General features: G+C 43.4%; 1 protein-coding gene across 1 annotated transcript in view; it reads left to right on the top strand.

Annotated features, from left to right (window-relative positions):
* The window catches only part of NWD1 (NACHT and WD repeat domain containing 1), a 95,407-nt gene that overhangs the window by 6,366 nt on the left and 68,533 nt on the right, over positions 1-20,508 (top strand). The window contains exons 2-4 of the mRNA XM_030219929.1: positions 2,524-2,640; positions 6,246-6,600; positions 16,127-17,396. Coding sequence (XP_030075789.1) covers positions 2,524-2,640; positions 6,246-6,600; positions 16,127-17,396 — 1,742 coding nt within the window. The remainder of the gene's footprint in view (positions 1-2,523; positions 2,641-6,245; positions 6,601-16,126; positions 17,397-20,508) is intronic.

Below are 20,508 nucleotides of genomic sequence, written 5' to 3'. Positions count from 1 at the left end.
ACCAGCACAGGACAAATGCTTCAGCTGTGGACCCCCGCCAGCCAAACCAGGGGGCCCAGAGCCAATTTTGGGGGGGGGGGTCCTAGGCCCCAGTAGCCCCCTGTAACTATGCCACTGGTAATAAAGGTTCTCCCTGGACAGCAGGAGAATGCTTGGTGATACTATCTACTGTGACATCATTTTTTTGCTGCCTATTATGATGTATCATTTGATCCTCAGGAGCTTAGTCAGGATCGGGAGGCGGGGCTGGTGGTTGGGAGGCAGGGATAGTGCTGGACAGACTTGTACGGTCTGTGCCAGAGCCGGTGGTGGGCAGTGGGACTGGTGGTTGGGAGGCGGGGATAGTGCTGGACAGACTTGTACGGTCTGTACCAGAGCCGGTGGTTGGGAGGCAGGGCTGATGGTTGGGAGGTGAGGATAGTGCTGGCCAGACTTATACGGTCTGTGCCAGAGCTGGTGGTTGGGAGGCGGGGATAGTGCTGGGCAGACTTATACGGTCTGTGCCCTGAAGAGCACAGGTACAAATCAAAGTAGGGTATACACAAAAAGCAGCAAATATGAGTTATCTTGTTGGGCAGACTGGATGGACCGTGCAGGTCTTTTTCTGCCGTCATCTACTATGTTACTGTGCTGACATGTGTTGTATTTTTATTGCATGATTGATCTACTGTGCTGTTTAATTGTGTATGTTTCTGATAATATATCATGTTACTCCTGTTTCTAGAATTTAGTTTCTCATCTCCACGTTTACCTCATTGATTGTATTTATGCTTATGTTTGATCATGTCACCATTATTCTGCTAACCAAATTGGAAGTTTTATGTCAAGCTGTACCTGCTGTATACTGTGTCGGGTGAATCTTTTCATGAAGGCAGTTAATAAATCCTGATAATTAAATGAATAAATAACAGGAAGTTTTCTTCACTGTCCATTTCTAGAAGTGCAACCTTGAACCAAAACTTGTTTTTGAGTAACAGTGGGATGCAAGAATGCATAAATAAATTCCTAAGCCCTGGGAATAGAGATGAAAAGGCAGCAACTCTCAGGCACTGTTAGTGGTGCAGGCATAAAGGGGTAGATTCTACAAAGGGTACTAAAAATTAGGCACCAGAAATATGGGTGTTAAGCAGTGGCATAGCTACATGGGGCCACGGGGGCCTGTGCCCCCGTAGATTTGGCCCTGGACCCCCCTGCCGACGACCCTCTCGACCACCCCCCCACCGCCAACCATCCCCCGCCACTGCCGTCGCCTACATTTGCTGGCGGGGGACTCCAACCCCCGCCAGCCAAGGTCCTCTTCTTCTGGCGCAAGGCTTCGTTCTGTTTCTGTGAGTCTGACGTCCTGCACAGAAACAGAACGAAGCCTTGCGCCGGAAGAAGAGGACCTTGGCTGGCGGGGGTTGGAGTCCCCCGCCAGCAAAGGTAGGCGACGGCAGCGGCGGGGGACGGTTGGCGGTGGGGGGGTGGTTGAGAGGGTCGTCGGCAGGGGGGTCCAGGGCCAAATCTACATGTAACTACAGATTAGTGCCAATTAACACCACTTAAAGGCTATTATTGGTACTTAATGCCAGTTGGCATTGTTAGGTGTGCAGCTGGCACTATTCAGTAAATTGTGTACCCAAATTTGCATGGTAGTCAGAAATTTGGATGCCCAACTTTATAGAAGCCCATCAGATGACTTAAAATAATCCAGAAAACTTTAAACATAAAAATAAAGAAAGCCACAGTGAAAAATAGTGTTTAGCATTCACAAAAGATGTGAAAAACAATGATTCTTTGAGTTTGTGTGACTATCAGGACCTGCTGTTTTGTTGTGATGGCTGCAGCCCTGCTTGGAGCCTACAGACAGTTTGCTTAGGTCATAAGGACTACATCTCCCTGCATGCAATGGGGCAAACAGCCCTTCCAAGTTGACCTGTATGATATGCTAACACCTCACATGACTACAAGTCCCAGAATGAATTATGATGACCAAGGACTAAACTGTCTTGCTGAGGATGAGGCCAGGTGGCAGGACAAACCTGTGCAACTGAGTTAAGTACAGTACAGACTTCCAAGTTATCCAGTTCCAAGAGGCAGGTTTTTTGACCATTCCTGATTTTCAATGTACCTTCCAAAGCAGTGTGGTATTTGTAATCCCTGATTTTACCTATTAAAATTGGTGTGGCAAGTTCCATAATGCACCAAAATAGCATGTCAAAAATCTAGGACTGGCCTTAAATCTCTCTCCTAGAACTGGATAATGTGGTACCTCTGACTGCGTGACTATGGTGCTCATTTTCAAAGCACATGGACTTACAAACTTAAGTATTTTCAAAGTACTTAGGCTTATAAAGTTACATAGAACCCTATGGAACTTTGTAAGTCTATGTGCTTTGAAAATGAGCCTCCCTCGCACATGTAACATGAACAGATAAGGTTCAGACATTTTGGGGTGGATGGATGCTGAGTAGTAAAACTCCTGTTTCAGAGGTCTCTGGGATCCGGAATTATAATTATGACTTTTTTTCTTGGTTTCTTTAGGTAGTGGATATGAGATGGGGCGTTCCTGATTATACTGCTGTTGATCATATGACCACGGAGCTTTGTCTAAAGGAGATTGAGTTGTTGCAACAAGTGTCAGTGGGTCCTGCTTTTATCGTAAGTGTATTTTCTGTTTCTATGTTCATCACCTGATTAGGCTGATGAAAGTTCAGAGACGCTCCTGTCTCCTACTGTATTTTTGTACACACCAAGTTTCTTTCTAACAAGCAGACTCACTGGTTTCCAGCTTACGTTTTGCATAAAAAGGGAAAGCCATATTCCAAAAACTCAAAGACAACATTGATTTCTACTGCTTGTTTTTCTCTTCTGACTTTTGTAAACACAAATATCAGAATCCCTTTCTTACTTGTAATCCCTAGGTTTCTCCTTCTGGCTTCTTATAATATTCCTTAGGGAATTAAGCTGTTTGTTAAATAATCTCCTAGGGAGTTTCACAGCTAGGTATCTCTGTCCTTAGGTGTCTTGGAGCTCTCATCCGAAAGAGGACAGAAAAGATCAGCTTTGACTTGCTAGCATCAATTTATGGTGCTTCAACGGTTATATTACCCTTTCTGAATTGTCTGTCAGTAACCCATCCGTATAGACTGGTCTTTTTTTCCAGTCTAAAACAGTGTAACCCACGTCCCTAGAACACTCTTTGATTTCTCAGCCTTGCTCACTGCCATGCAGCCATGAGATAAAGGTGCCAGAAATTCTTAATAGAAGCTGACCCATTTCTCCCTCTCTGTAGCTAAGGGGCTGGAACTGTGGCTGTCTCTAGAATGCCATACAAATGTGCCCTTGGGAGTGACTGTTAAGTAGCTGTAGAGCAGTGTTCTTCATTGCAAGGCCCCGGGGCCAGTGGCGGCCCACGTTGACCCTAATCGTGGCTCACCAATACACAATTTCCCCATATGTTTTCCTCAAACTTGCTGCTGTCATATCTCCATAACAGTTATTCTGTTTAATATTCATATATATCTGTACTCTCGCGAGTCTGAGCTATGTGCTGCCCAAAATCCCACTCTGTTCTCACAAAACAGAGAACATTAACAGTGTAACTTATATTCCGCTAATACCTCATGGTTCAAAGCGGATCCCAGTATACAAGAAGTTGGACATTTCCAGGAAATAAAATAAATAAATAAATAAATAAATAAAATAAAAATCAACAAATTTAAATTCTCATTACAAAAAAATCTTACTACTAATCTGTACTAGTTATTACATTGCAAAACAAATTTCTGGAATAAGTACGTTTCATAAGCTTCCGAAACCAAAAATAACTTTGAGTAGTAAGTAAAGAAGCCTAAACATCTATACTGAGATGAGCAGCTTGAAAAGAAAAAAGACAGTCTAGTAGTCTAAATCTTTTCACAGTTTTTAAAGGAGGAAAAGTAAATAAAATAAAACTGGTGACCTTGTGTCCCTAAGTTTTAGAGAAAAAAACAACCCCCCCCCCCCCCGTTTACCAAGTCGCTCTAGCAGCTGCCATGTGTTAATGCCGACACAGTCCATTCGCTTTTTACATAATACTGAGTTACACTGTCGAATCTTTTCAAGGAGTATATCAATCGAAGTGCCGTATTCTGGATAGTGTGTGGGTCTGATTACGATTATCACATATTAGACAATCACCACGTAACTTACCTCTGCTGATAGCTGAAGCGCTCACCAGCCTAGTCCTTAGCCTTATACCTTGTACAAAATACACACAATAACTCATAAGTTACTTAGGAACAAAATAAGAAAGTTTATTCCAAAGGGGAAAAAAATAAAGAATAAGTTTAGTTTAGCAATACAAGCACCAAGAAAGTCTGAAATATAAAAAAAGAAATGATTAGAGAGACCCCCTTATCTTCAAGCCAGTTCACTGCCTTGGGAACAAAGAAGCTCCCCAAACACTAGTCTGTCACTCATATTTATACAATACATACAGTGAAACCTCGGTTTTCATTGATAATCCGTCCGAAAACAATTGGCGAAATCCGAAACCGATGAAAACCGAGGCAATTAACGAGGACACCCAAAACTGGGAGAAGGACGTCCACCTTCCAATACAAATTGGGAGATGGACGTCCTTCATTTTCGATGAAATCTGAGGCAACCAACGAAAACCGAGACAAATTTCTCGTCGAAAAAATCAACGAAATCCGAAACCGACGAAAACTGACGTCAACGAAAACCAAGGTACTACTGTATTATACAATAATCTGAAAACTAATTACCATCTTAGCACATCTCACTAACCAATCATCTACCATCCTATTCCAACACATCTGACTCATGTTCCTTCATGTGGTCCCTACCTTTCCTACCCCAACTTAACCATTATCTGTATTTGCTTTACTCCGGAGTCTATTAACACCTCTCCAGTATCATGTAAGCCACATTGAGCCTGCAAATAGGTGGGAAAATGTGGGGTACAAATGTAACCAAAAGAAAAAAAGCAACACTGGGCCTTCAAGACTAGGACAACAGGAGTACTTTATTAGCCAAATAAAGTACTCCTGTTGTCCTAGTCTTGAAGGCCCAGTGTTGCTTTTTTTCTTTTGGTTTCTCTGATTGTATACTGTATTACCCTCTCTGTCTGTAGGGTACAAATGTAACAAATAAATAAATAAATAAATAAATACATTTCTTGATTAGCTTCCGAAGGTTGCCCTTCATCGTCAGATCGTAAATAAGCAAATGTTGGTAGATGACAGTATATATAAGTGAAACATAGCATTCCAGTGACAGTCTAACAGGATGGGGGTGAAAAGGTGAGAGACAGGAAGAGGGACAGGGAGACATGCATGGAGACAGGAGGGTGACAAAGCAGTACAATTTTCAAAGCAGTACAATTTTATGGTTTATAATGGGCTAGAAAACCCAGATCTTTGTTAAGTCCTGTCTGGTGGGTGTCAAAATATTTAATCAATCTGTCTTCAAAGGTCTTACATTCCTGTATTGTTTTAAAGTTCCCTTTTAAGATTCTTACCATGAAGTCACTGGTACAGTGTTCTGGTTTTGTAAAGTGCTGCCCCATAGGTGACATCTTTATTGGTACTGGCATTTTTCATATGGTGTCTATGTAAATTAAATCTCTTCTTTAGCATCTGACTGGTTTTTCCAATGTAGCAGCCTTCATCCCAAAGCAGTGTGGAATATTTGTAATGCCAAATCCTGCCCATTGAAATCAGTGCTGCAAGTCCCATAATGCAACAGGATGGGGTGGTGAGAAATCCAGGGCTGTTCCTGAATCTCCAGCCTGGAACTGGATAACTTGGCATCTCTGGTCTGCCTGGCAGGCTGTACAAAGGACTTGGGGGCTAGATGTTCAGCCATATTTGTTTTAGACATGGGTAGGGAGAGGGGCTGGGTGGAAACCACTTAGGAGGAGGCCTTAAGTGCTTTTCCACCTATGATGTGACAGAGCACAAATGAAAAAGACAGTCAAAATTATCCAGGATAAGGAGAGATTTCTTACAAACAGTTACCCATTGTGGTTGGCTGCTGAGATATCTCCTTAGCAGTACAGATGAATAACTGAGTAGACTGAATGGACTGTGTTTTTTTTTTTTGGGGGGGGGGGGGGGTTGCCTTCATCTGTTATTTTACTATGGTATGCATGAAATAACAAATACAGTAAAATGTGTGGAAGAAGTGTTACCCACTTGACAAGACTGTTATTCCCCCTTGATTTGCCATATTATAATTAAAAAACACTGTTTTTGCAGGCCCTTATTGGTAATCGGTATGGCTACCGTCCCATCCCACGTGTTATAGAAGAAAAGGAATTTAACATTTTGTACTCCAAGCTGTGGCAGGACAAGAGTTCCATGCAGCTCCTGGACCTCTGGTTCTGGAAGGATGACAATGCTGTCCCTCCCGCCTACATCCTCCAGCCAATCACCACCCACCTGCAGCACTATGAGGACAAAACCCCAGCCAAGCAGGACCAGCATGAGAATGATGTGAGCACCTGGAGGAATGTGGAGAGGGCATTGGCCAGCTGCTTGCGCTCAGCAGCTCTTGAAGCTGAGAAGGACGGTCTGATCAGCAAGGAAAAGACGCATAAGTATTTTAAATCAGGTACCACACAGCTGCCAGTTCTTCTCATATCAGATGGATTATTGAAACAACCCTTTCCCCAGTGCACACAGCTTTTGTGCTGTCTTCTTGATTAATAAACTTTTCTCCAGCAGAGTGTTCAGTTCTTCCATGTTTACCTTCATCAGGACTTTCAGGTACTGGAAAAAATAGCAGCAAACCTCTGATGGACCAGCCTCTTTGGGATATTGTGGGAGGTGATGAGGAGGTAGCTAGAAAGATGAGAAAGTGGAAGGGAGAGGCAGCAGAGACAGGGTGAAGGGTGGTAGAAGTGGATGGAGAGAGGGTGAGGGGGAAGTAGAGTGACCAAAATAATAAAGGGGAGGGAATACCTCTCATATGAGGAAAGGCTGAAGAGGTTAGGGTTCTTCAGCTTGGAAAAGAGAAGGCTAAGGGGGAATATGATTGAGGTCTACAAACTCCTGAGTGGTGTAGAATGGGTAAAAGTGAATTGATTTTTCACTCTTTCAAAAAGTACAGAGACTCACGTGACACTCAATGAAGTTACATGGAAATACTTTTAAAACAAATAGGAAGAAATATTTTTTCACTCAAAAAATAGTTAAGCTCTGGAATTCATTGTGAAGGATGTGGTAACAGCGGTTAAAGTATGTGGGTTTAAAAAGGGTTTGGACAAGTTCCTGGAGGAAAAGTCCATAGTCTGCTATTGAGATGGATGTGGGGAAGCCACTGCTTGCTCTGGGATTGGTAGCATGGAATGTTGCTACTATTGTATTTGGGTTTCTGCTAGGTACATATGACCTGAATTGGAAGCAGGATACTGGGCTAGATGGACCATTGGTCTGACCCAGTGTGGCTATTCTTATGTTCTTATGAAGGAGATGGAGAGCTTTAGGGTGGGCTTGAAAGTAGAGAAAAGTGTGACAGAGTTACCTATTTCTAGGATGGAGATTTTCTTGGCTATTCCTGGTTTTGAACTTCATCTCAAAGCAATGTGAGATTTGTAGTCCCTGATTCTATCCACTGAAGTTGGTGCTGCAGGTACCAAAATATACCAGGATGGGGTTGTCAGAAATCCAGGACTGCCCTAAAATCCCCCTTCTGGAAATGGATAACTGCACTGCTTGGAAAGATGAAGTATAGAGGAGGCTCATTGTTGAATTTGGCCTCTTCTTAGCTAAATTTATCATTTATCATTTATTACGTTTACTATACTGCTTTTCATCGAACCAAATTGAAATGGTTTACAATATAATAAATAAAAACAAGAAACTAAGAAAAGAACACCATAATTTAATAGGAAAGCACAGTCAATCACTCAAGAGCAGTCAAAATGTCAAAGTTAGGGAGAGACAGAGTCCACACAATACTTTTTAACAGTTTTTAGTCATATACACCATTTCATAGGCAATAGTGTACAGCAGTTTAAAAAAAACCAAAAAAAAACGAAGGACTAATTCTGGGGTCCTTCCTGTTGTCACATAGGCCAGCTAGAATGAACATCAATGGTCAAAAGCTAATTGAAAAAAAAAAATAGGTTTTCAATGATGCTTGGAAAAGAGAAAACGATTTTTCAAGTCGTAGATGTTGCAGGAGTGAGTTCCAGAGGGCAGGCACAAGGAAGAAAAAGGCAGAGGACTAGGTAGAAACCCAATGTGCCTTGTAAGGGTAGGGAAGGACAAGCCTAATATCAGTGAGTAATTGAAGGGTATGAGAGGGTGTATATGGAATTATCGGTGAAGCAAGGTATGAAGGAGTGGCAGTGTAAAGAGCCTTGTGTGCTAATGTAAGACTCTTGTATTTGATTCGGAATTCAATAGGGAGCAGTGAACATGTTGTAAGAGTGGTGACACATGATCATGGTGCTTTACATTACAAATTATGCGAGCAGCAGTATTTTGAAGTGTTTGGAGATGTTTTAGATTGGCCTTGGTAATACCTGCACAGATGGAATTGCAATAGTCATAGTGGGAGTTAAAGTAGGCGTAAAAAACAGAACAAAGCGATGCTGAATCAGCCATGCTACATACAAATCTAAGGTACCAGTTTTCATTACCTGAGAAATTTGGGTGGAGAAAGACAATGCTGAATCGAGGATGATTCCAAGGTACCTGAATGATGTAATGGGGGAAATCTGTTTATCAAAAAAGATAGGCACAGCTGAGGGAATGGGTGGAGAAACCTTAATCCAGCTGGCCACTGTTTTGTCAGGATTCAAGACAAGATTGATTGATTGACTGACTCATTGATTCATGCTTGTATTCCACAATTATCCAAAAACGAGTTTTGGTTCAATGTGACTTACATTTAACAGTTATTAGAGATTAAATTGATGCATTTCAGTTACAAGGTTGTGTGGTACAATGTTATTACAGAATGATTAACGAGATGTTATTAGTGTACATAGATTAATCATAGAATTTCTTGAAAAGGTAGGTCTTTAGTTCTTTTCTGAACTGGAGGTAGTTTGTGATGCTTCTTATGACCTTGGGAATTGAGCTCCACCATTTAGCGCCCAGATAGCTAAATCCCGCTGTGTAGATGATGCTTCTTCTGAGCTGTGAGCTAAGGATGGTCCCTTTTTGGTCTTTGATGTGAGACTTGAAGTTAATACCTTGTCATCTGCCCCTCACTGGGAACTTAATGATGATATGACATACCAAAGAGAGTGCCAAAAGAAGGAAGGATGGGAGTGTGGGTGGGTTACCTGAGTCATGCCCCCTTTAAGGGGGTGAAACGTACCAATAGTTATAGAATATGGCCCAGGATTTACACTACATTTTCGTTGGTGGAAATGGAGGTGCATAGTTTTAGGCGCTGAGTTATCAACTAAGAATATTCTATGTACTGCACCTAAATCTAGGTGTCGCTTATAGCATACACTTAGCTGGAAATGTTTACCGCACGGATTTTTAGGTGCCTTATATAGAATCTGGCCCAAAATATAGTAAAAGGAACCAGAGTAAACACATAACAGTTTTTAAATTATTACTTCATTTATTTAAGGAACAAAAATATCATGTGAAAAGTAACTGCCCCCTTAGTTACTCAATCAACCAATTGAACAAATGTAATTAATATTAAATTCAGCTATTGAACAAGCCAGGCTTGATTGCAGCCAGCCCTGAATCTAAACCTCACTATGGGCGCTGTTTACTAAGGTGCGCTAGCGTTTTTAGTGTGTGCTAAAATTAGTGTATGCTAACCGTGTAGACGCCCATAGGAATATTATGAGCATCTACACAGTTAGCATGCGCTAATGCTTAGCACGCTTCAGGATTGCTAATGTGCCTCTAGCGCATCTTAGTAAACAGGGTCCTATATATTGAACCTTACAATGAGAGTGAAGTAGTCACCAAACATTTCCTACGAGAACACTATGCCTCAATCAAATGAAATTCCAGAAGAGATGAGGAAAAAAAGCTGTTGAAATATATCAGTCTGGAAAGGGTTATAAAGCCATTTCTAAAACTCTGGAACTCCACAGAACTACAGTATGAGCCATTGTCTTCAGAGAACACTTAGAACAGCGGTGAATATTCCCAGGAGTGGCTGGCCATACAAAAGTATTCCAAGGATGCAGTGACAACTCATCCGGGAAGTCACAAAACATCCCAGAAGAACATCAAAAGAACTGCAGGCCTCTCTGGCCTCAGCTGAGTGTTCATGACACCCCAATAATAAAGAAACTAGGCAAAAATGGGATTTGTGAAAGAGTAGCAAGGCAGAAACTGCTGCTATCTAAGAGTAACATCAATGCTTGTCTCATATTTGCTAAAACACACCTGGATGATCCCCAAGCCTTTTGGGATAACATCCTATGGACAGATGAGTCAAATGTGGAATTCTTTGGGCAACACAGGTTTCAGTTATAGTTCTTCTATTCCACTTTTACCAGATTTAGGTCTTACCACAACATCACCCTGTATTTGTTCACACCGGAGCCTGCAAAGACCTCTCCGGTACTATGTAAGCCACATTGAGCCTACAAACGGATAAAATGTGGGATACAAATGTAACAAATAAATAAATAAAATAAAATAAAATAAAATAAATAAATAAATAAATAAATAAATAAACATAAAGAATACTAGATCAGACAATCTAGGAGCTAACATTATAATAATTATTAAATATCATCATAGCTAGATAATCCCAGAACGTATTTCTGAAACAGCTGAATTTTAATTGCCTTTTTATAAGAATCAAAATGAGATAAAGACCTAATATTTGTGACCAGAAACTGGCCACTTGATAAGGAAACGTTGATTGAAATAGTTTCCAATGTCGTATGCTCTTAGGGCTTGGGAATGATAGCAGCTTAAATTTTTGTACAAGATGATTTCTTATAGATACAGACCCTCAAATTAAAAGAAGCATATATGAGGGGATTAAACCATATAAGATCTTAACAATTAAGCTCCCAAGTTTGAATACAATTTGGACCTCAACTGGGAGCCAATGCAAAAGTACATAAAAGGGGTAATATGAGCAGAAGTTTTTAAAGCAAAAAATAATCAAATTGCCGTGATTCGGATCATCAGTAGCCATTTTTGTAAATTTTTAGATACATCTAAATAGGCTATATTGCACTAATCCATTTTACTTAAGATGAGTGATTGTACCACTAATCTAAATTGGTCCTGATAAAGATATTTACGTATCCTTCTTAATTTCCTCATTATGCAAAAACAGTTTTTTGTTAGATGGTTAATATGTTCCTCCATAGTTTATTTAAAATCAATAAATATACCTAGGATTTTGATTGATTTTTCCAGTTTATATGCTATCTTGTCTACTACAAAGATAAAGTTATTGATGAATTGGACATTATTACCAATCAGTAAAAATTCACCCTCGGTGAAATAGCATTTAAGCACCTAACTGTGAAGATTCAGTGGGAAATAACTGGTGAATGCAATGGGCAGGGCAGGCCACCACCATTTTGATGATGGCGCCCAGCAGGAAGAGGGGTTAGGACTCCTTTCCTCCTCCTTTTTCAAGGTAGGGGGGTTGGAGGGGTCACCACTAGGCCACAGGAGCTAGGCTAGTCTTTGAGGAAGAGGTCCTGGTCAGGGGTCCCACTGGACCACCAGGGTTTTATTTATTTTTTGAGGAGTTTGGGGTCCACTGGACCACCAGGGCCTTATGTGTTTGGGAGGTGGGAGGTCTGGGGTCAACTGAACCACCAAGCCCTTATATGTTTGGGGGGGGGGGGTTGGGGGTCTGGGGTCCACCGGATCACCACCAGGGTTTTAACTTGACAGAAGGTCATCATGACTTAGCACAATTGTAACAGCAGCTCCGAACTGGTGTAGGGTTTGCCGTGGGAGAAGTGTCCTTGTATGGCATGCTGCCCACTAGGCATTGGGGAGGAATAGGGGACGACCTCTCGCATGCATTTGCATGCTCATTGCGCTCAAAGCCGGCAAGCTCATTGTTTCATGTGCTCGTTGGCTCTGAGCATACGGCAGAAGGAAATGCAGGTGCTAGTCTGGCGCTTATGGCCTCTAGCATCCGCATTTGCATTTGAGCATTGGGGCCTCAGGTTCTCTTTGTTTAATATGACATTTTGTTTAAAGATCAGAAACCATTTAGTGTGTCATATATTCAATAATAGGAGAAATCGGGAGGGGGGGCTTTTTGTGAAGCAATTCATTCTCCCATGTTATCAATTTTGAGATTATCACCAACTTCTCTAAAACATGAAATTATACATTTGTGCTAAAGTTTGTAACATAAATGTAAAAATGAAACAAGGATAGGGTTTCCAGCATGGGCGTAGACTGGGGGGGGGCGAGGGGGGGCAATGCCCCCCCAAACGACGATGACGTGGACTGGCGCTAGAATGAAAAAAAAAAAAAACAAGCAGGCACGCGCTCGTCTCCGTCCGCTTCGCTGCTTCCCTGCCCTCTCTGTCTGCGTCCCGCCCGAAAGGAAATGACATCAGAGGAAGGCGGGACGCAGACAGAGAGGGCAGGGAAGCAGCGAAGCGGACGGAGACGAGCGTGTCTATCTACCCCCTCTCTTCCTACCCTCCGGCGCAGGCAGCACCAATCTTCTCTAAGCCTTTCTTGTTCCTGGCAGCGGTAGCGACGTACACGCTGCCTTCAGCTCTGCCCCGAAGCCTTCTCTTCAAGTTCCTGTTCCCGCATAGGTGGGAACAGGAACTTGAAGAGAAGGCTTCCGGGGCAGACCGAAGGCAGCGTGTACGTCGCTACCGCTGCCAGGAGCACAGAAAGGTTGAAGAAGACTGCTGCCTGCACCGGAGGGAGGGAGGAAGAGAGGGGGTAAACGGAGTCACGATCCTGGACCTCGCGGGGGGGGGGGGGCAGAAGAGGGAAGATGAATGGGACTGGGAGGGTGGAGAGCAGAGGGAAGGAGCAAGAGATGGTTGGGACTGGGAGGGGTGGGTGGGGAGCAGAGGGAAGGAGCAAGAGATGGATGGGACTGGGAGGGGTGGGTGGGGAGCAGAGGGAAGGACCAGGAATTGGATTGGACTGGGAAAGGAGGTGAGCAGAGGGAAGGAGCAGGAGATGGATGGGACTGGGAGGGGTGGGAAGCAGAGGGAAGGAGCAAGAGATGGTTGGGACTGGGAGGGGTGGTGAGCAGAGGGAAGGAACAGAAGATGGATGGGACTGCGAGGGGCGGAGAGCAGAGGGAAGGAGCAAGAGATGGTTGGGACTGGGAGGGGTGGGGAGCAGAGGGAAGGAGCAAGAGATGGATGGGACTGGGAGGGGTGGGTGGGGAGCAGAGGGAAGGACCAGGAATTGGATTGGACTGGGAAAGGAGGTGAGCAGAGGGAAGGAACAGAAGATGGATGGGACTGCGAGGGGTGGAGAGCAGAGGGAAGGAGCAAGAGATGGTTGGGACTGGGAGGGGTGGGGAGCAGAGGGAAGGAGCAAGAGATGGATGGGACTGGGAGGGGTGGGTGGGGAGCAGAGGGAAGGACCAGGAATTGGATTGGACTGGGAAAGGAGGTGAGCAGAGGGAAGGAGCAGGAGATGGATGGGACTGGGAGGGGTGGGGAGCAGAGGTAAGGAACAGAAGATGGATGGGACTGCGAGGGGTGGGGAGCAGAGGGATGTACCAGGAGATGGATGGGATTTGGAGAGCTCAGGCACAGCAGAGGGAAGGAGCAAGAGATGGATGGGACGGAGGGATGGTGAGCAGAGGGAAGGAACAGAAGATGGATGGGACTGGGAGGGGTGGGGAGCAGAGGGAAGGAGCAAGAGATGGTTGGGACTGGGAGGGGTGGGGAGCAGAGGGAAGGAGCAAGAGATGGTTGGGACTGGGAGGGGTAGGGAGCAGAGGGAAGGAGCAAGAGATGGATGGGACTGCGAGGGGTGGGGAGCAGAGGGATGGACCAGGAGATGGATGGGATTGGGAGAGGTCAGGCACAGCAGAGGGAAGGAGCAGAAGATGGATGGGATGGAGGGATGGTGAGCAGAGGGAAGGAACAGAAGATGGATGGGACGGAGGGATGGTGAGCAGAGGGAAGGAACAGAAGATGAATGGGACGGAGGGATGGTGAGCAGAGGGAAGGAACAGAAGATGGATGGGACTGGGAGGGGTGGGGAGCAGAGGGAAGGAGCAAGAGATGGATGGGACTGGGAGGGTGGGGAGCAGAGGGAAGCCTACTGGAAAGAAGACAGTGCATAAAACAGAAGACACTGGGATCAAAGCGAATAGAAAAACTAAATGATCAGACAACAAAGGTAATAAAAGTATTTTATTCATAATTTATTAATTGAAATGTGTCAGCTTTTTGAAATGTGCATCTGTGATATTTTGCCTGTAAATTTCATTTCCTTCCTCCATATTAGCATATTCATTTGCATATGTATATATGCAAATGATATGCTAATATGCTCCGCCCATTCTTTGCCCCCCCAAATGAAACAGTCAAACTACGCCTATGGTTTCCAGTGCAAACAGAGATTTTGGATTTTTTTTTTAATTGCAGGATTTTGATGGCTTGCTTTATAGCTTTTGTTTGTGCTTTGGACAAATCTTTTTGGCTTTTCTTCCTGCTCCTGCTTCAAGTTCAGTCAGAACCAGGACTGAGACCTGGCATCATGAACCATTATTTGTAACTGTCCAGAGATTTTTATTCCATATTATATTTCCCAACTTACCATAGTACTTGCGGGGAAAGACTTCAGCTAATGGCCATGCACCACTGCAGTGTTGCCAGACAGAAAAAGAACTCCCAGCCGAATCCGCACCCGAAAGGAGCCCATAATAGCCCAAGCTCAATCCACGATTCCACACCCAAAAGGAGCCCAAAATAGCCCAAGCTCTCTGAGGAGCAGCAGGGGGAGTTGCTCTTCACTTGCTGAAATTCCACGTGGTCACTGCTCGGCTCTCCGCTGCTGCCGCCTCTCGCATGGCTGATGATGAGTCATCGGCTGATGACTCATTTAAAAAACGAGTATTAAGATTGTGTTTAAAGTTCAATAATTAAATTTGTAATCATTGTGTTATCTTTATAGTAGAATATTTTTATTGAAGACACAAGTTGGCAAAAGGTCAACAATAACGAAAGATAACGAAATCAACCAAATAACATGCATTCAAAGACAACAATTTTAAAGCGATTATTCCCCCCCCCCCCCCCCCAGTACAGGTGGTGATCACATCTCTTCATTGCATCTGATCTGGAGGACTGTAGGCCTCAATTCCTGTATAATAGACTCTCACCAGGCACAGATGTATAAAACTACCCTCATAATGACAAAGAAATGAGATCATACCAAATGGACACAATCTGAATGTCACACAATTTTCACTATGTAATAATCTGGTTAAAACTTGTGATGAGAACTAGCAAACTGCCACAGGAACATACACACGTCAAACCCAAGGTCTCATTATAATTGAGCCAGTTAACAGTGTATGGCCAAGTTAAAGCAGATTTAGTATGAAGGTTCCATTAATTTCCTTATGGTATCTGGGTAGACAAACTGGGAAAGTTAGCCTGTCTGTGTTTCCCTCACCTTATTTCCTGTAGTGGTTAGTGGCAGTGAGTGGCAGCAGCAGTAGCAACGGGCAGCAAAATCTTACAATGCTGGGTCACTGGCTAGAGACGGGACAAGAATGACAGAAAACGTCCGCAGCACATCTGGGGAGCAGCCATGGCTTACCAATGTGCCGCAGCACATCGGTTGAAAAAATGCTGCTCTAGGAGAAGCGTGTCTGTGTGAACCATTAGCAAGGGCTGTTGCTACAAGGAAGCTGTGATGGGGCAAATAAAGTAGGTGAGATGTCCCCAGGTAACTGTGAATGAAAGTTTGTGGTACCAGATCCAGGCCCTGGTTCCAACTGAGCCGACAACCCACAGGAGCGGGAAGAGACTGCCATATAAAAATCTCAACCCCTTGTTGTCTTGAAGGGACTTTTTTCCAAGTCTAGTCCCACTTTCTTTTGGGGGCTCAGACAGTTTTTCCTAAATTAATTTAAATCATATTTCTGCATTTTTGCCCAGGAATTTTATGTTTATGGTAATATATCTCTTTTGCCTTGTTTTGGGATGGCCACATTTTAGTGACAGAGTGGGAAATTGAACACGGCCTCCTCAACACCAAGGACAAGTCTGGTACAACAGTCTTCTTCCGAGAGGTGAAAGGAATCAATCAGCATGTTGGCGAGGAGCAGAGTTCCCCTTTCCTCGACACCACAGAGGATGGAAGCCTAGATGCCGATGCCCAACGCCTGCTCAGTGAACTCAAAGCAAAAATCACTAATGACTACTCCAAGCACATCAAAGTGCACACAGTCCAGTGGAGTAAGGAACTGGTGAGTCACAGAGGCAAAGGGTATGCCAGGTACTTGGACGAGCTATGTGAGCAGTTTATTGCAGTAATCCAGCACCAGATCCTGCAGCATCTTGGTCAACAAAGGGGGAGCAGCGATGGGTTGGATTGGCTGGTCCAAGAGATAAGCCACCACATGTCACTGTGTGCAAGCAGCTGTAAGGTGTTCTGCGGAAGGCAGGACCTACTCCACCACATCTGCCAAAGCATCTACCAGAGCAATGGTCAGGCCCATGCACCACTCATTGTTATGGGACCTTCAGGGATGGGGAAAACAGCTCTAGTTTGCAAGGTGTCTGAGACCCTGCGGGCCACCCTGGGAAGTGAGACAGTAATTGTGTTACGGTTGCTGGGTACCTCACCCCTCAGCACTGAAATCCATAGTGTCCTGAAGAGCGTTTGCTTTCAGGTATGTCTGGCTTTTGCCCTGCCACCTCCCACTTCTCGGATCACCAACATCTACAATGACATGGTTCGTTTCTTCCACAGCCTGCTGCTCATGGTCTCCTGCAAGGAGGTGGAGTCACTAGTACTGATTTTTGACTCTGTGGACCAGCTGGCAGCGGTGGACGGGGCCCACAGGATGCATTGGCTTCCGAAGGAGTGTCCCCCTAGAGTCCACATCATTGTTTCCACACTTCCAGAGGAGATTTTGCAGACTCTGCAGAAAGCCATCACTAGCCCTGAGTCTTATGTGGAGGTAGAACCTTTGTCTAGTCAGCAGGGTGGGGAGATGATTGAGATGCTTCTGAAATCAGTGAATCGAAAGTTGACTCTGGTTCAGCACGAAGTCATTCTACAGAGCTTGAGTCAGTGTGGACAGCCTCTGCTGTTGAAGCTGGCCTTTGAGGAAGCTAGGAGATGGGCATCCTATACTGTGCCTTCGGAAGTGCAAGTTGCTAAAACAACCCAGGAAGCAGTGCATCACCTGTACCAACGGTTAGAAAGGTTGCATGGCAAAGTTCTGGTGTCTCATACTCTGGGCTATCTTGTCTCATCACGGTTAGTTACTTTATTCACATTGTTAAGCCACTGGTCAATGTTTTGCAACTCCTGAGCTCAAACAGGCCTAATTTTCAGGATAGGCAAAGGGAATGGATGATGATATTTGTGCCCCTGTGGTGTGAGTGTCCAAGAAAACAGCAAGGCAAACGATCTGCAAACTCCAAGATGGAAAGACAATAAAGCAGATCAGTAAAAAAATTATTTTATTAAATGACAACCAAATATTCAAATCAGCCCGACACTGGCCGTGTTTCGCCAACACGGCCAGTGTCAGGCTGATTTGACAATTTGGTTGTCATTTAATAAAATAATTTTTTTACTGATCTGCTTTTTTGTCTTTCCAACCTGTGGTGTGAGTGTCAGAATCATTTGTATGCTACTGTTATCCTACAAACCAATCAGAAAGTATAACCTTCAGCCCCTACATGCCCCTTCTTTTAGGAAGGTCCCAGTTCAATCTCTGAGTTGGATTTCCTGCTCCCTGGGTTGGATGGGAGTGGGGATGCAGTGGAGGTAGCATTTACAATCCCAAGTGAGGCAGGAGTCATGCAATTAGTGTTCAGTTAATTTAGAACTCAGTCCTCCTGTGTTCAGGTAATTTAGAACTTGGTTCTCCCAATGATGACCAGCGTTTTGCAATGAAGGTACCTCTGCACAATTCTATATATAAGATACAAACTGTTAGCTTTATCACATTAAACCTAAAAGAACATTACATTATTGAATTTTTACTCACTCTGTGCTCAGTCTCACTGTTTCCCCCAACAACCGTCTTTGGCATTTTTCCAGCTGTTTCTTAGTTTCTTTAGCCAATCAGAACAGACCAACTTTCTGACTAGTTTAGATTATCCAACATTCAAAACATTAAAATATAACATACTAACACCAGCCTTTAAGCTGTTAAATGTATAACGTTTTATTCACAACAATGCCTTCCTTAAAAGAATGCCATATTCAGAAACAAATACAATATACAGAATAAACGATAAGTTTTCATAATTTTATTGACAGATTTAGAGAAGTGTTTGCACTCCCATCTTAATTACTAAAGACAATATTTAAAAATATTCAGAAGGTTTTTATGCCAATGATAGATTGTCCTGAGAACACATGAATAAGTGTCCGATTTTCATCTGAGGCTTTTCCTTCTGAGTAAACTGCTATATTTAGCTTTAATGTCTCAACACATGTCCAGTGAAGTGTTATTTTACACATATTTAGTATCTGTGTGTATCATAAGGCTGACAACTGAATCCAGATTCACAGGACAGGGTTGACCCAGTCCTGGGTTTACCCCAGTGTATGCTGGGACTTGTAGTCTTGCTTTTCTTAAATGCAATGGGAAAATCAGAACTTCAAGTGGAGGAATGGAGGAGTAGCCTAGTGGTTAGTGCAGCGGACTTTGGGCCTGGGGAACTGCAGCTCCTTGTCACTCTGGTCAAGTCACTTAACCTCCATTGCCCCAGGTACAAACAAGTACCTGTATATACCATGTAAACCGCTTTGAATATAGTTGAAAAAAAACCACAGAAAGGCGTTATATCAAGTCCCATTCCCTTTCCCTTATATGCAATGGGATAAACACAGGACTAGATCAACCCTGTCTTGCGAATCTGGATCCAGTTGGCAACCTTAGTGTCAGGATCTGTTGTTTGTCTTTGACTGCAGCTGCTCTTTGTCCCGTATTTTATCCACCCCCCCCCCCCCCCTGAAGATACTGCCCTAGGCAACTGTCAAGTCCTCCTGAGGCAGAACTCCTGGCCTGGGACCGTTGCTACAATGATCAAAGTACATCATAGGGGGAAACAAAAATGCTGGTTTAAGTCTTCCCCTCCCAAAAAACTGAGTTTCTATCCAGCTTCCTGAACAAAATCAGGACTGTGATATGGCAATAAAATTACAATATATATATTACTGGGGATACATGTTTAAACTAGAAGAACAGATCCCAAAACTATATCACAAAAAACGTTCTTCCTTTAAAATATTTAATTTCTTTTATTACAATACATATATCACATAAAACCACTTATGCTGTGTAAGTTCCGGAACTTGCCCAGTCACACCCTTCACTTCACCACCCATTCACATAAACCTTGTGTGGGCACATTTCTATATATCCATAATCTGTGTACATGCTCCCCAATTGTTGTTTCCTCAATTTCAAATCTTCCATTTGTGTCTTAGATATCGTCCTTAAAGGTTCAAATTACAGTCCTTATAAATCATAAAAATCTTCTAAATCACATCAAGCAGGAGCACAGTGTTCACGACAAAGTCTCTCCAGCACTCTTCTTGGAGTAGTGTTAGTTCAGCAGAGTGAATCAGTGCAGTGTGTCAAGGGCTTCCTGGAATTTACATACTGTTTCCAGACTTTAAGCACCTTCTAACTCTTCACACCTTCTCTCTTTTGTTCCTCAATGCGAGACCGCATTTCGAACACTCCTTCTTCAGGAGGAACATTTCCCTTAGGAATCATGAGTCCAGCACAGGACCCTCTGTGAGCGTCTCAGCATGCTGAGTGTTCGAAATGTGGAGTCGCATCGAGGAACAAAAGAGAGAAGGTGTGAAGAGTTAGAAGGTGCTTAAAGTCTGGAAACAGTATGTAAATTCCAGGAAGCCCTTGACACACTGCACTGATTCACTCTGCTGAACTAACACTACTCCAAGAAGAGTGCTGGAGAGACTTTGTTGTGAACACTGTGCTCCTGCTTGATGTGATTTAGAAGATTTTTATGATTTATAAGGACTATAATTTGAACCTTTAAGGACGATATCTAAGACACAAGTGGAAGATTTGAAATTGAGGAAACAACAATTGGGGAGCATGTACACAGATTATGGATATATAGAAATGTGCCCACACAAGGTTTATGTGAATGGGTGGTGAAGTGAAGGGTGTGACTGGGCAAGTTCCGGAACTTACACAGCATAAGTGGTTTTATGTGATATATGTATTGTAATAAAATAAATTAAATATTTTAAAGGAAGAACGTTTTTTGTGATATAATAAAATTACAAGCCAGGTTTTCTTAACGAGTCAAGTCATTCTATATCAGGGTTCTCAACCCAGTCCTCAGGACATACTTAGCCAGTCAGGTTTCAGGAT

Source organism: Microcaecilia unicolor, chromosome 11 (assembly GCF_901765095.1).
Source record: "Microcaecilia unicolor chromosome 11, aMicUni1.1, whole genome shotgun sequence".
Classification (NCBI taxonomy): domain Eukaryota; kingdom Metazoa; phylum Chordata; class Amphibia; order Gymnophiona; family Siphonopidae; genus Microcaecilia; species Microcaecilia unicolor.
Note: the sequence above shows the minus strand (reverse complement) of the source record. Positions and strands in the feature narration are given on the sequence as shown.